This window comes from Calidris pugnax, unplaced genomic scaffold (genome assembly GCF_001431845.1).
Source record: "Calidris pugnax isolate Ruff unplaced genomic scaffold, ASM143184v1 scaffold171, whole genome shotgun sequence".
NCBI classification, from domain to species: domain Eukaryota; kingdom Metazoa; phylum Chordata; class Aves; order Charadriiformes; family Scolopacidae; genus Calidris; species Calidris pugnax.
The window spans coordinates 10038286-10054528 of record NW_015091064.1 but is presented as its reverse complement, the minus strand read 5'-3'; the positions used below and the strand labels follow the sequence as shown (position 1 = coordinate 10054528).

Genomic DNA, 16243 nt, shown 5'->3' with positions numbered 1-16243 from the left:
CTCCACATCTCCACATCTCCACATCTCCACATCTCCACATCTCCACATCTCCACATCTCCACATCTCCACATCTCCACATCTCCACATCTCCACATCTCCACATCTCCACATCTCCACATCTCCACATCTCCACATCTCCACATCTCCACATCTCCACATCTCCACATCTCCACATCTCCACATCTCCACATCTCCACATCTCCACATCTCCACATCTCCACATCTCCACATCTCCACATCTCCACATCTCCACATCTCCACATCTCCACATCTCCACATCTCCACATCTCCACATCTCCACATCTCCACATCTCCACATCTCCACATCTCCACATCTCCACATCTCCACATCTCCACATCTCCACATCTCCACATCTCCACATCTCCACATCTCCACATCTCCACATCTCCACATCTCCACATCTCCACATCTCCACATCTCCACATCTCCACATCTCCACATCTCCACATCTCCACATCTCCACATCTCCACATCTCCACATCATCTCCACGTGATCATCTCCACATCATCTCCACATCATCTCCACATCATCTCCACATCATCTCCACATCATCTCCACATCATCTCCACATCATCTCCACATCATCTCCACATCATCTCCACATCATCTCCACATCATCTCCACATCATCTCCACATCATCTCCACATCATCTCCACATCTCCACATCAAAACCCCTCCTAGAACTTGCTGGATGCGCTGGCACTTCTGACTATGTGTCGGTCCAGCCAAGCAATTTAGAAGTATAAAGTGCTGGTTCAGGCTGACGAAGATTTTATGGGTGAGGAAGTCTCAAAGACTATTGTTGGAGTCCTGAGCCACTCTACCATTAGAACCTAAAACTCATCCTTCAGTGTTTTTTGCCGATGATGTGCCTTTTGCTAATGAAGACACACCTCAGAGTTCATGCTGGATGATGTAGTGAGACGAGCCTTCTCATCAACGTTTAGTAAAAACGCACTGTGACATTATGGGGGCGTTTGTTTTAAAAATTGATTATATGCAAGCTAGTAAGTTTATCTAGATTTTATTTTTCTCTGCCTGAATGGAACTGTTCATAAACCTCTCCTGGGAACTTATTTCTCCTTAATTTCTAAAGTACAAAGTAAGGCCCAGAATCATTTTGCTGACTTGTAAGCATTCATAGCCTTTCCAGCTTATGGTGAGGTATCTGGAAGGTCAGAGACTTCCTCTACAAAACAAAATATTTTATATTATCTCCTGATCTAGGCATGCTCCTGAAAAGCGCTTTTATTCAAAAAACAAGCAGCTTCTTATCTGCCTTTCTCTGATGTGTCTTAAAAGGACCCATGACCGAAACAGATGTACTAGCATATATCTGCAACCTGAGGTCCAGTGGAAAATCTCCCCTACAGATAATAAGTACTAGAAAATTACTTCTTTTACATGAGGAGGAGCGTATAATCCTTTAACTTTCTCGGTCATCACTAAAGATTTGGAAATCAGGACCTGATGTGTTTCCAGTGCACTCTTTAGTGGCATTAAGACATTTGAACTGTTCAGATAAATATAAAACTGCTGCTTAAAAGAATGTTAACATCTTAAGTCACGGAATGCAATTTGTCTTATTTTTCAGCAATGTGGTAGAAAAATGTGTAACTCACGCTTCTCGTGCTGAAAGAGCTTTACTTATTGATGAGGTCTGTTGCCAGAACGATGGTCCTCACAGTGCCTTATACACCATGATGAAGGACCAGTATGCCAACTATGTTGTTCAGAAGATGATTGATATGGCTGAACCTGCTCAGCGGAAGATAATAATGCACAAGGTATATTTGTATATAGTTTTATTGGTTGAGAAAGTACCGATACGAATTTTTCTGCTAGAATTCCTTTCCCCTCTACATGTAAAACTCAGTAGTTCTGTCATCTAGAACCTGATGTATAAGCATTCAGTGGAGTTTGATAAAGCAGAATATATCCAGGTCTCTGAGCACTGAGCTAAAAATGTAAATTGATGGGAAAGTTTCAAAAGTTGGGTTTCATATCCTCTCTTTTTCCCAGCTTTTCTGTGAAAATACTTTTAATATAAAAACGTAGCGTCTGTCATCTTTATTAATATAGCAGAAGAAATACAGGTTTCTGTATTTTTATTTGCTGGTATAAATCCATTCTGCAGTTATCCCAGAAGAGCTTCCCTTCCTTACATACCAGGCACTTTTTCTACTTAAGAATATGCAGATGTGGAAAAAAAGGGCTATTGCCATAGTTGCCCTGGGCTATTTAATGCAGGGCCCAGTATCTTCCTGCAGGAGCTCTGCTTCCCCCAGTCACCAACAGGGCACCCCCACAAAAGGGCTCCATCCTTTTTCCGTGTCAGTTCTTTGGGGAGTCAAAATCGCCAATTTTACATCTCTCCAGAAACTCCCAAAATTTAGAAGTACAGGCTTCTGATATTATTTTTTTTTTCCATAATATTTTTAAAGTGTCATAACCTCTACTTAAATTTTTTTAAGGGGGAGGGAAAAAAAAATAACGGGTTTCTTCTTACAGATTCGACCCCACATCACAACTCTGCGTAAATATACCTACGGCAAACACATCCTGGCCAAGTTGGAAAAGTATTACCTGAAGAACAGTGCTGATCTGGGGCCAATTGGTGGACCACCAAATGGGATGCTGTAAAAAAAGGCAAAAAGAAACGGAAGAAAAATTGAATTGTGAATGATCAAAACATACAACTTAACTATAAATGTTCTGATTTTTTTAAATCTATTTATTGACTTTGTTCATCCATTTGTAAAATTTTTATTCTTGTGTATATTTTTGGGGAGTGAATTATTAAAAAAAAGAAAAGAAAAAAATATCTCCAGCCCTGATCCGGAGACCTATCAGATTGGATGGCTGGCAAAGCACAGAATGCCTGTATATGATGTAATTGTATCAAAATAGCTGTCACATATTTTGTAAATTTTTACCTTGTAAAGTCACTGAAATAGTTTTTAAAGGGAAAAAGTACAGTATTCTTTTAATACACTGGCTTGCAATCTGGTAGGTCTACCCAGCATCATAGCACAACAGGTTTATAGAGTTGTATATAGAATTAATCCTTATTTTTTCCCTTTTGTGTGAAGTCTTTTATACCAGATTAAAATTGATCAGCTGCATAAACATTATTTAACATGTTGAAAAGTTAAGTTGTGTTTTGGTGGTTCACAACATACTATCCAAATAATAAACAGGGCACAGCAAATTAAAGTAGGGAATAACAAAACAACGGGAACTTTAACAAGACCAGCTTTCATCACTCGCTGTGGATACAGGTGTTTTTTTTAAATGGTGCCCTAAGGTTTTCTCTCGCGATGTATTAAAAATTAAAAGTTCTGTATATACTTATATATTTAATTGTTGTACAAGGTAGAGGGATTAAAATGATGGTGGTACTTCCACTCAGTACAGTACACTGTTGGAAAAGGAGCGAACCCTGTATTAACTTTACAGTCAGTTTTACAAGGCAGGAAGAGTAGAGATTTGTATTTTTTTATTTTGCATATAGAATTGTAAGGATTTGAAAGTGTTGAGCATTTATTTTGCTTTCTCACTGTAGATGCAAAAAAAAATAGGTATTCATGAAGAGAAAAGGGGCCACTGAAAAGTAAACTTGATAGCTCAACATTTAAGCATGATTGATTAAATATTCAGATAGCTTTTTTGCTTCCTATAAATATATGCATTGTATACGTGTAGTTAATAGGTGTAAGTTTACAGTTTGAAAACAAATCTCTCGTTTCGATGTTTATTACAAGCCTTGCTAATTTAGTAGTGATGCTTACCTTGGTTGTACAGATGTACATTTGTAAACCTTCATGCTGTAAATGTAATTTGTTTTACCCCTTTTTGGGACAAAAATTTGCATTTTAGTGTATATTCATATCCCCATTCCCTTTTCTCCCCCCCCTCCCCCGGCATATAGTGTTGTATAATGTAAATTTATTTCAGCAAATCAAGAGTGATTTTTTTAAATTCTATCTTTATATGGTTTCAGAAATATGAACCGGCTTTCTTTTTATCTATTGTGAGAAACATTATGTTTTGTTTATAACATAGCTGTTGATTCTGTTAATATGGACACTTTGGGAAATCAATCTGTTCAAATTTTAAGTCGGGGTAATAAGCATAGTAAGAAATGGATTGAACTACTTGGTTATCGCAGAAACCAATGCTTCTTCCATCTTAATAAATGTGGCATGATTTTTTTTGTACAGAAGAGTACTGTATTTTTGAATAGCCTTCTCCCAGCGTAAAGCAAATATGTATGATACTGTCAATTTTTTTCTCTGGACATATGACATTGTAACAGTAACATAAAGATGATGTACATTTACAAGCGGCCTTATGTACATTTCCCAATGATCTTTTTAAGGCAGAATTGTGACCATATGTGTATAATTAAAATCCTTTTTAATCCTTTGCCTATGGAAATATTTTGGAAAAAGCTTACTTTGTATATTCAGTTTCTGAAAGATAAAGAAAGTGCTTTGTATGTTGTTGAAGTAAGTATTTTGTGTAAAACGTTCATTTGGATGGCTTAACCTAAAGTTTTGATCTACAAGGTAGTTCAAAAGCAGTGTCTTGAGCATTGATCAAATAAAAGGCTGTTCCGGTAGGGCTCTGATCAGGAGGAAGGGAAATAGCAGTGGTATAAACCTGTAGAAGGAATTCTGTTGTGTTACTGCTTATATCAGGTTTACATAAATCTTATTAAAGCATACATCCGAGGCGCTACTTCTGTTAACGGTAGCGTTAGCTCATTAATAGGCAAATGGGAAGGTGTCTTCTGGCCTGCTCCCAGATTCTGGATGGGTCATTTTGTGCCTGCATTCCGTGATGGAGGAGGCCTGGTTATTGTTAGTAAGCACAACTCTAATTGCCAAGTAGTTTTTGCCTGGCAGTTGACAAAATTCCTCTCGCGAGGTGCAAGCCCTGTCATTGGAGCCAGAGCTTCCCCGTAGCCACACAAGGGATGACTTTAGAGCCACTTCCTTGGACACATTAATTCTCCTCGGTGACTATTTTCACCTTGTGTGTTACAACCCCTGGAGCCAACCTTCTCAATGTGTGAGACAGTGAGTTTGGCTTCCGGGGATGTCCAGGCAGAAGCTGGTCATGTCCCAGTACGTTGTCCCCGTAGCACTCATGCCATGCTTGAATTTAAACAGTCCTACAACTTGCCATCCTTAGTGCTTGCAGTAACTTCAATATAATCTTCCACTTGCTCTCCTAAAACCATTTTGCACAAATTCTGTCCAGGAACATGAAAATCACTGGGTTTCCTTTCAACTATTTTTTAGGCTTTGGGTAGAACCACTAGACAATTTGCTCAAGTATCGCTCCTTGATATAGATTGTTTATGGACCAGTTTGATTAGGTTTGACTCCAGGTGGCTCATACTGAATAATGTAATGTTCGCTTGTATATACTGTAAAAAATCAAAATGAAAATGTGTGAATAACACTGTGTGAAATACATCTGGTCTTGTGTTTTTTCCTGTAGGAAACCAGCCGGTCTTTATGTTCTCAGTTGCATGACTTGTCTGCTCGCTCTAGAGCTCAGCGTTGGGAAGGTACTCCTCGTTTCTAGTGATCTGCTGGGAATCGGTCAGTTATTGAGGAACCCCTAGTAGATCATTAGATCACTTCTGAGCAGCTAAACTTTCATATTCTCTTACAAAAAAAATCATTACAGGCTACAGCCTCGTAGGGTTGGTCTCTTCTCCCAAGTCACGGGCAATAGGACAAGAGGAAATGGCCTCAAGTTGCACCAGGGGAGGTTCAGATTGGATATTATGAAAAATTTTCACACTGTAAGGGTTATTAAGCGTTGGAATGGGCTGCCCAGGGAAGTGGTTGAGGCACCATCCCTGGAGGTGTTCAAAAGACGAGTAGACATAGTGCTTAGAGACGTGGTTTAGTGATGGTCTTGTATCAGAGTTAGGTTGATGGTCGGACTAGATGATCTTAAAGGCCCCTTCCAACCTAGATAATTCTATGGTAGTTTCTTTGTGCATCTCTGGATGCAGGATGAGTTCTGGGCTAGGGTTGCTGGTTGGCTGTGGCATCACTGGATCCACACTCGTTTCTGTCACTGCCCAGGATTTTTTTCAAATGACCATTTTTAGCTTAAGGGGAGCAGGTCTGGTTTTGGTCTTAAAATAACTGGCCCAAGTGACCCCTTACAGACAGAACAACCATAATAGTGTTACCTCCCTCGCTGACTGCTCCATCCACTAATACAGTCTCACTGGAGCATTGGGAGGATTGAGGTTTCTGGAGGCATAATGTCTAGATGTTCTAGGGTGCTGATGGAGGTTCAGGAACGGATTCAGTCCCTCTTCCCTCTGCTCTAAGGAACAGGCATTTGAAGAGATGCTCATGACTCTCTGCATAGTAGCATGGTGATTAGACTGATTTGTTAATCAGTTTTGTTCCATAAGAACACTTGAAGTTCAGTACCCTGGTAGCTAGGAGAATGGGTCAACAGTGAGGGGACAGGTCCTACCGTGTCATTCGTGGGCATAAAGCTGAGAGAACAATTGCAAAAGCACTTCAAGATGGAGTGACTGGTCATGAAAATTGCAGATGGCACCTAAGTCACGCGCCTGGGGAGAAAACCTGGTGCCTGCTCTGCAGAACAGCAGTTTGCTGCTCGGGGGGGTCAGCCCAGAGCTCCAGCGCTGAGCGTTACACCATCCCCTGTCCTGAGCACGGCTGCTCTGTCTGTAGCTTTGCTCAGTGATGTCATGGTTCCGTGTTGCTGCTTGAGGAAGGAAAAGGGGAAAAACCACATGCTGTGTCTGATCTCAGCGTCCCAGCCCACAACAGGGCAGGATCATCTGTCAGTTCAACACCAAGGTTCACATCTTACCAAGCTCCTGGTAGCACCTGAAGCAATCACAAAGTCTCGTTAGTCTACGAGCAATACTGATTTTTTGATGAGTGTGATATGGGCAATGCCTTCCTCTGCCTGAAGAGCTTCCATTTGAAGTCTTCCCTGTGTTTCCTCAAGCGCTGGTGTTGCAGGATTGCACTGGAGAGGCTGGGGTGAAGATCTGAGGGTGGACAAACTCGATGCAAGCCACAGAGTCAATTCCAAGCCCCCGCATGGAGGGATGGGACGAAGGGAGCAGAGTTCACCCCTGTCAGAGCTCCAGGCCATACACTGATCTCATCCAGGCCAGACCATTTGGCTCTGAAAAAGCCTTTTTGTTTGAAAACTGACTATCTTATGTTCTCCCAAATTCACATGATGTCTCTCATTTCCTTGAAATGTCATGTGCCTCATGAGAACCAAGGGTCTGATTATTTGTCCCAGTTTGGGAGTGGCAGGAGCTTGCATCCTGCTGGGAAAGGGGCTCTCATCCAGCCCTTCCCCGTGTGCCACCCACTCCACATGTGGGGAACCAAAAGCCTGGAGATCTGATGATGAAGGCATTAAAGGTCACCCAGTCTACGCTTGTGTGAAGCGCTGCACCCCCACCACTGCCCCCGTGGAGAGGGGGTACAAGAGATGCTCCCACCAGGGTCACACAGCTGCACTCCATCAGCAAGGCTTTTGAGGAGACACCGTCCCAGTTTAAAACCACTTCTCTTTAGGTGTAGACATCTCCATGCACACACATCCACTGGGAACAGGTCCCACTGCCTGCCCCGATATCTGGTGCCATTTGAGAGACCCCGGAGTGTCCCAGACACGTGGGGCAGGGCAGATGAACATCTCCTAGGAGCTTGCCTAAGCCTAGCATCTACCTTCTACTCTAGAAGGACATCTAAGATGGCACTGGACACCTTCGTATAGATAATGGGTCTCTTCACCCAGAGGGTACCAGAAACCGATAAACAACTTTTCCTGAACCAGTGGTTAAAAGGGGGAGGGAGAGAAAGAATAAAGGCAGGAACAGGCCCAAGGGGTTTGCTGGGGTGGGAGTGAGAAGAGCTTTATACTGCAGAACGGGATGGGATGAGAGAAGGAGAAACATCCACACGCTCGAAGCTGCTGTAACCACCAGCTCATAAACCACCATCATGATGACTTTTTTTATTATTATAAATACTGGGAGAAGGGGAGGAGGGAAGGGAGAAAGAGCACCTTGAGAGCCCAGTGGTATCTTTAAAAAATAGTAGTAATAAAAAGACCCCATTCTGCACAGCAAAACCTCCACTCCAGGCCTGCCCGTGAAGTACAGCCAATTTCACAAATCACCTAAGAAGAAATCAGACTTCAAAAAGGAAGCAAAAAAGCAGAAAAAAATGAAGCAGTCACAATATCTGAGTTCACTCACCAGAGTTAGTGCTGCTCCGAGCAGGGCGGGCAGCGTGCACACACGGCACACAGCTTAAACACACCGTGACACCCCAGCTCCCTCCCCACCATGGACATGTAGATCACCACTGTAGAAACTCACCCTGCAGCCCAACTAGGGTTCCAGCCTTTGCTGCCCTCCTGTCTTCCAGTTTCTCAGCCTCTGTCCCCTCCTGTGCCCTCCTCCCTCTGGCCTTGTACCCTGCTTCCCCCCTGGGCAGATCATGGAATCGCGGAATTGTTGGACCTTCTAGAGATCATCTAGTCCAACTCCCCTGCTAAGCAGGGTTGCCCAGAGCACATCACTCAGGACTGCATCCAGGCAGGTCTTGAAGATCTCCAGAGAAGGGGACTCCACAACCCCCCTGGGCAGCCTGTTCCAGGGCTCTGGCACCTTCACCAGAAAGAAGTTCTTCCTCATTTCAGTGGAACTTCCCATGTTCCAGCTTGTGCCCGTTGCCCCTTGTCCTGTCACTGGGAACCACTGAAAAGAGTCCGGCTCCATCCTCCTTCAACCCACCCTTTAGATACTTATAAGCATTAATAAGATCTCTCCTCAGCCCTCTCTTCTCCAGGCTAAAGAGCCCCAGCTCTTTGAGCCTTTCCTCATAAAGGAGGTGCTTCAATCCCTTAATCATCTTGGTTGTCCTACACTGGACTCTCTCCAGCAGTTCCCTGTCTCTCTTGAGCTGGGGAGCCCAGAACTGGATGCAGGATTCCAGTTGTGGCCTCCCCAGTGCAGAGCAGAGGGGGAGAATGACCTCCCTAGACCTACTGGCCGCACTCTTTCCTATGCAGCCCAGGATCCCATTGGCCCTTTTGGCGACCAGGGCACACTGCTGGCTCACGGAGATCCTGCCATCCACCAGGACCCCCAGATCCTTCTCCTCAGTAGTGGTTTCCAGAAGATCCATCCCTAACCTGTATTGGTGCCTGGGGTTTTTCCTCCCCAGGTGCAGGACCCTACATTTACCCTTGTTGAACCTCATTAGGCTCTTCTCTGCCCGAAAAAGATGTTCCCATGGTGGTGGTTAACCACCAGTAACACTTGCTGATGACCAAGCACAGACTGGACTCGGCTCCAGCCTTGCACCATCTCCATTCCAGCTCCATTCCACAGGAGCACCTGGAGCAGGGGTTACACCGACCCCGCTCCCAGGTGGGGTGACAAAGGGAGCCGGGCAAAGGCGTTCTCCTCACGAGGGTGTGAGAAGGTCCAGGATGAGACAGGATGGGTGGGGAATCCATGGGTGAATCAACGCTATGACAGCAAGGGCCCAGAGACACTCATACCGCCTGGAGGGCTGCGGCGGTGAGAACACAGCCCTGAGACAGCCGAGATCCGCGGAAACGGGTAAGCGGCCTCGAAATGCTAAATGAAGGATGATAATTACAGCCAGACGCATCCTTTTGGTTAATCAGGAAGAAAACCTGTGTGTTATGTCACAGCAAATTCACGGCACGGTCACTACTGCGAGCAACGTAGCGAAGGCCAAAGCCTGATGCAAGCCCCGGAGCAGTGTTCCTCGGGGACCCTTGGCCAGTCTGGGGTCCAGGTCACATCAGCTGGATAAACAGAAAAAAAATTAAAATCCCCTCAAAACAGTATTTTTCATGGGGCTGCAAATATTTGTTCTGAAACGGAGCCAAAAGCTGTGAGGCGGCCGAAGCCTCTCCCAGCAGCGCTCTGCCCCAGCGCCTGCTTCTCACAAGGCCTCGGCTTTTTGTTTTTTGCACACGTGGGAGCATTAAACCTGCTTTGGCAGAATTCCTGCAGCTCGACGTGCTCGCTCGGGTTCTCCGTGAGGCAGAAACACCTGACCCCAGTCCCTGGGCTGTTGGGGAGTGACAGTGCGGCAGCGCACGGCTCCGGACCGTCACGTGGACCGAATACTTCTACGTTTCGCTTAAAACTCTTCAGTTTTCTCCTTCGTTTGGAGCTTCTGAATCAGCAGTGCAGCCCCGCTTTATGCCTCTTCAGTTTTCTCCTTCGTTTGGAGCTTCGGAACCAGCGGTGCAGCTCCGCTTTATGAAAACCTGACGGCTGACTTGAAGAGTACATCGTGCATTTGGTACGGTCAGGGAAAAAACAGGCACCGCACCCCACAAGGAGAACTTTAATAAAAAGTTTTATAGACTCATAGAATCACAGAATGGTTTGGGTTGGAAGGGACCTCAAAGATCATCGAGTTCCAGCCCCCCTGCCATGGGCAGGGACACCTCCCACTAGAGCAGGTTGCTCAAAGCCCCATCCAGCCTGGCCTTGAACACTTCCAGGGATGGGGCATCCACAACTTCCCTGGGCAACCTGTTCCAGTGTCTCCCCGTCCTCATAGTAAAAAATTTCTTCCTGATATCTAATCTGAATCTTTTTTCTTCCAATTTAAAACCGTTTCCCCTTGTCCTATCATTACACCTTCTGGCAAAGAGTCCTTCTCCAGCTCTTCTATAGGCACCCTTCAGGTATTGAAAGGCTGCTATAAGGTCTCCCCAGAGCCTTCTCTTCTCCAGGCTGAACAATCCCAGCTCCCTCAGCCTGTCTGAGGGAGTTATGCGAGTTACTCGAGCATCCAGGAGCCTCTGTCACAAATGAGGACGGTAAAGGAACACACAGAGACAATAGAGGAGCCCTTTCAGAAGAGATTATACCTCATTTGACCCGGAGCACCCGCCTCTCCCAGGGAAATAATGGGTCTCTGTGGCACAATTAAAAATAGACATATTTTTGTTCTCAAGGCAGCCATCGAGGCAGTGGAAAGGCGCGAAGTATCACAGCTTCTATTTTACAAGATGACAGGCAGCTCTGAAGCGTCCAGCTTCTCATCCCCGGTCAGAGGGTTTGCAGCTCAGGCATCCAACCTGGCAGCCTTAGTCTGAAGAAAGCTCCTGTCCCTCCTGGGACCACAGGATCCATGGAAACCTCCCCTGGAAGAGCCAGGCCGGCTGCCAGAGGGGAAGGCAGCAGGTACCAAGCAGGGGATGCCACAGGAATAGGTGGGCTCTGCCCTCCCTGTGCCTCTTCCCTCTCCTCCAGAGCTCCCCACAGCACTGTGAGCTGCAGGCTCCTGGGCACTGTGACACCTTCCCTCCACGCTCGTGTTCATGCCGGGGCAAACCCCGTTCTGCGCTCAAATTATTTAAGGTCACCGAGGCTGAGGGATCACACACAGCAAACCAGCGTTAGTCACTGCAAGCGAGTTGTCCCGAGTTACCCACACGGGTAAGTGAATCACAGAAATGCAGGAGAGTCTCTCCCTGGGCATGGATAATTAAAAAAAAAAAAAAAAAAAAAAAAATCAACGTCAAAAAAAAAGTGGTTACTCAGGTGAGTGCTTTGAGAAACGCCTGCCTAATCCGCAAGCCCTGAGCCTGGTGGGCCAAAATTGTTGAAGAGTGAAAGTAGCAGCCAGTATTAGAGCTAAAGAGCTCGTTAAGGGAGAGAGAGAGTCAGCCTTTTCTTGTGGGCAACGGAACTTCAGCCAAACCCCACGGAGGCTAATGGGAAGCCCCTCCGTAGAGTTTGATCCACCAGCCCCCGAAATCCAGCTCTGAGGCTCTCTATAATGAGCCCGCAGGATCCTACAGGGCCCTCACAGGCAGCATCAAAGAAATGCAGCTGGTTTTATTACAGCTGTTTGTGAAAACTATCACAAAAGTGGCGAGCCATTGCCAGCTGGGCTTTTGCCAAAGGAAGCTCTGCTAAATCAGGTCAGGAAATACTCGGTCAGTGGCACAGACACATTTTTATATAGTTTTCAGTGTGCACCCAGAAGTTCTCGTTAGGGGAAAGGGGATGGAGGAGAATTAAAAAAAGCCACCAAATTCCTAGGAGAAGCTGCCAAGTTGATTCAGTTTGTATCTATAAAGCTGACGCTGCAGCCACACTGACACTTGGACCATTAAACATCGCATTGTTTAAGCTGAAAAAAAGATATCCTCAAAACCCTCGGAGTTTCTGCAAGAAGGCTTATTCTTGTCCAAATAAGCAAGGTCATCCCTTCCCACCCGAGCATTGCACAGGGGAGAAGAAAGAAGATGGAGGCAGACATCCCCTGGGGCGAACTTCATGCTCCACACCCTGGGGTGGGCCGGGGATGGGGGGGGAACCTCCTTTGGTCTCTGGCTTCCTGGGAGTGAGAGCCAGGGGGCAGATGGAGCTGCTCAGAGATGTCTGACTCACTGCAAAGGCAGCTGGGCAGAACAAGCAAAATCAGAGATCACTGTGCGAGCGTCCTGGGTGGGTTCAGGTGATCCCGCTATAGGTCATGGTCGGCATTTGAAAGGGTCAGAATCCATTAATTCTACATCAGCGCTGAAGGACATCTGAAACAAACCGCAGAGGATTCGCCAAGGCATGGGAGGAGGCGGGAAGAGAGTTAAGCATATTCGGTCCCACCACCCCCAAAGAGTGAGGGTCTCAGGAATGGGGGACCACAGCGTCTGGGCTCCCAAACCATGAGCCAGCACGGCCACTGAAAGCCAAATGCTGCACGCTGGCAGGCAAGCTTTGGGAATGCAAGTTTGAAGGTCCCGGCTGCTCCCTCTGCAGACTTGTTCTTCCACTCGGTATTGACTTAAGGAACGGGCGGATTGCTCTTTTGTTACTGCACAGAGTTAGAAGGAGCAGGATGTGGTGTGAGCCACGGGTAATGGAAACACTCGCCGGGGAGACTTTCTGAGAGGAAGGAGTCGAGAAGCTTCAGGCTAGCAGGGAATGAAACCTTGCAAACCTTCCTGGTCTGTGCAGTCTCCAAATAGGCCACCGGCGACATTGTCCTAACCTCCTCCCGGCCCTCTCGGGACAAAGAATCCTTCCTCTTGCATCCCCAGGTCTTTGGCCACTGATCAAGACCTCTTGTTGTTAGCTCAGCGTTCTGAGGTCCCATCCATGGGAAAAACCCAAACGCCAAAGGGACCGTCAGTGAGGGTCCTTCAGGCCCTTACCAGACACCATCACTTGTTTCAGGTGCTTCTTCCTCCAGAGTGAGGCTTCAACCAGCTTCTGGGGCAGACTCAACCTGAACACACTTACCCGAACGTATCTAACATCTTGGTACTGCCCCGTGTGTCCGAAGGCACCCTCTTTCCTCTCTGTCCTCTGCAGCAGTCACCACCCAGAGTTGGGGCTTTCACTCAAAGCCTTGTCTACACGCTTTAGCTGAGAAGCGGAACGCACGAGGGGCTGGGGGTTTCCCGTGCTTACAATCCCCCTCTAGTCACCTGAGCTACTGAATGGGGGGGGAAAAAGGGTTTTCTCTCTGGCACAAAAGCAACGGCTGAGAAAACAGCAACCATCAGCCAGGAAACCAATTTCCTGAAGCCAACCAGCGACAGCACCCCTTGGCCCTGAGCTGCCAACTCCACGACCCCAGTGGGCAGGGGACTGCCTGCCTACACGCTTCAGGCAATCCCAGCATTTGCACATACTCTATCCTCCCACTGCGTATTTGGGAATATCCTCCCTTTCTCCATCCCCAGGTGTCAGGCTGTAACACCCTCAAACGAGTTTCTCAACAGGTGAAGTCACTGAGACGCCATGTGTGAACAGGGACAACCCAGCCCTTCTTCAGGAACTTGGAACGGAACCAGCTGTTTCTAAACGCCACCCCATCTGGTCACAGTCCGTTAATAAACCATCTACGGATACATGGCACCAGACTTCAGGAGAAGAGGCGGTCATCTGCTCCGCAGGCTCCACCAGCTGCTGGTGGGGACACACGGTGACAGTGGCCACCGCCTCCCACGCTCCTGTGGGTAGGTCCGACACCTGGGAAGCCAGGCAGGCAGCTCCTGCTGCTGCGTGATGCTCACATCCATTAGGGGACAAGGAACGATGGCTTCTGCTGCAGAAGGCAGTGAAGAATGGTGGCGGTTGCCCAAAAGCAACAGTTGCCATCCCTGCTCCCCCCTTGCCTCCGGTGGTGGCGGAAGCAGCGGGCTGGATTCCTCCCCCGGCTGCGTTTCCCCTCTTCCCATGGCAGGACACGGTTCAAACCAGCCCCTTATCCCCGGGGAGGCTGAGATCAATTGGGCTGCGCTGCTGGAAGCCCTTGATCCAGTTCTGGGAAATCCCCACAGCTCCACTGCGCTGGGCAGAGGCAACCGACTCCTATCATCCCCTGAGCTCGGGGCTGCCAAGAAAACTCCTTTCCATGCAAGTCTCATCTGGCTTTTCAGCATGGAGCTCTTTTGAGTGAAACCACAATGCTTAGCATGCTTCAACGATCAAGCAGAGGGCACGGGAATGTCACCGAAAACACTTGGCTTCCAAGTGCAGCATTGTTCTCCCCGTGCCCCATTCACAGATCCTGACCAGAACATCCCCATCCAGCTCTGGCTGTTTTCTAGCAAATCCAGCGAGAAGTTACCACGGCACTGTTTGATCCACCACCTCCCTGGACACCCGCACGCCCACACTTGTGTGACACCCAGACGTCACCCAACCCCACCGGTGCCTCGCCACTGCGCCGCTTCCTCCTGGAAGGGTTCAGTCCCTCCTCCGTGGTTCCAAGGGGCCACCAGATGCAACCTCGGCCAAACCGGCCTCTACTACGCTGGACCAGCTGAGAAGATTGACCACGCCAGGCGTGCTTTTCCCAAATCCCAGGGACACCGTCACAGCTGGATGTCACAACCTGCCCACCAACCCCAGCACTGACACATCTCTGTCCTAAGCCCCATCCCCAAAGTCTCATCTCCAACGTTCGTTGGTTGCGTCAGGTTCAAGACGTGGCTTGGAAAGACCACTCACCCCCATCCACCCCTCAGCCTGATCTCCCACCCGTGTCCCCCCATGACTTGTATTTTGCCTCCTTTCCCCACCCCACCTCGCCATGCCTCCTGGCCACCTCATGTGCTAGTGGCCATCTTGGCTACGGGGCCCCATGGGTGCCGCCACCTCCCTCCCCATCACGGGGAGGAGAACATGGTGGCCACAGCTCACCTGAGGGAAAGGCGGCGTGGTAGGAGTCATTCCTAGGAAGGCTGCATGAGTAATGTAAGAGAGAGGGAAAGCAAGCCAGCTAATTAAAGACACGTGATAAAATCACGACAGTTTTAGCCACATTGAATATCCAATTAAGTCTATTAAGCCTTTGGGCCACAGCTGTGGGAAGGGATCCTGGGTCTGGCAGAGATGGGCCAACACCCACCAGGAGACTTCTGAGTGCCCCGGGAGCGTGGGTTCTGCCTCTTTTTTGGGTACCCCCTCCCCCCGAGCAGTCCTGGGGTGGCCCCCCATGCCCCCACGTCCCTCATCCCTCCAGCTGCTCCGGGGGACACCGTGCCCATAGGCCACGCACCGGGCTGCGCTCCTGCACCTTCCAGCAGCAGAATTACCTCTTAAAAACTGCCTTTTTTTTGTTTTTAATTTTACTTCTTTTTTTTTTATAACGTTGGCGCACACAGTCAGTTGCGTTGTTTATAACACTCCGATGCGTGCTGGCACACGGGCGGGAGAGGAAAGGGGAAAAAACAACAAAAAAAAAGACAACAGAACGGCTTGGAAGCGAACAGGAACTCCAGCCCTGACCCTGGGAGCGGGGTAATAAAATTCAGCCTTTTTTTTTTTTTTTCTTTTTTTTTTTTCAGAATGGTTGCCTGCCTCATTTTTCCTATCCGCGGCGAGATGTGCAAAGACCAAACCCGCGGCAGCGCTGGAAAGTTGCTTTTAACTCCAGAAGAAAGGGGAATTTGCAGGAGGGCGCTTCTTTTAAAGCAACATTTTAAAATTTTTTTTTAATTTAATTTTTTTTTTTTTTTTTTTTTTTTTTTTTTTTTACACATCATGGCTGAGAATTTCCCTTATCTGGAGATCAGTTAAGGTGCTAAATGACACTCAAAGATATAAATTTTGAGCCTTTTCAATGTCTAACACTAATCTTGAAAATAAGACTGTAAACT

The 16243-nt window shown here is 47.4% G+C and overlaps 1 protein-coding gene across 7 annotated transcripts in view; it reads left to right on the top strand.

The window, feature by feature from the left end:
* The window catches only part of PUM2 (pumilio RNA binding family member 2), a 79949-nt gene extending 74438 nt beyond the window's left edge, over window positions 1-5511 (top strand). For all 7 annotated transcript variants that reach the window (XM_014956804.1, XM_014956805.1, XM_014956808.1 and 4 more), the window contains 2 exons: window positions 1620-1812; window positions 2537-5511. In XM_014956804.1, the coding sequence (XP_014812290.1) occupies window positions 1620-1812; window positions 2537-2668 (325 nt within the window). In that variant the 3' untranslated portion in view covers window positions 2669-5511. The remainder of the gene's footprint in view (window positions 1-1619; window positions 1813-2536) is intronic.
* The last annotated feature ends 10732 nt before the right edge of the window (window positions 5512-16243 follow it).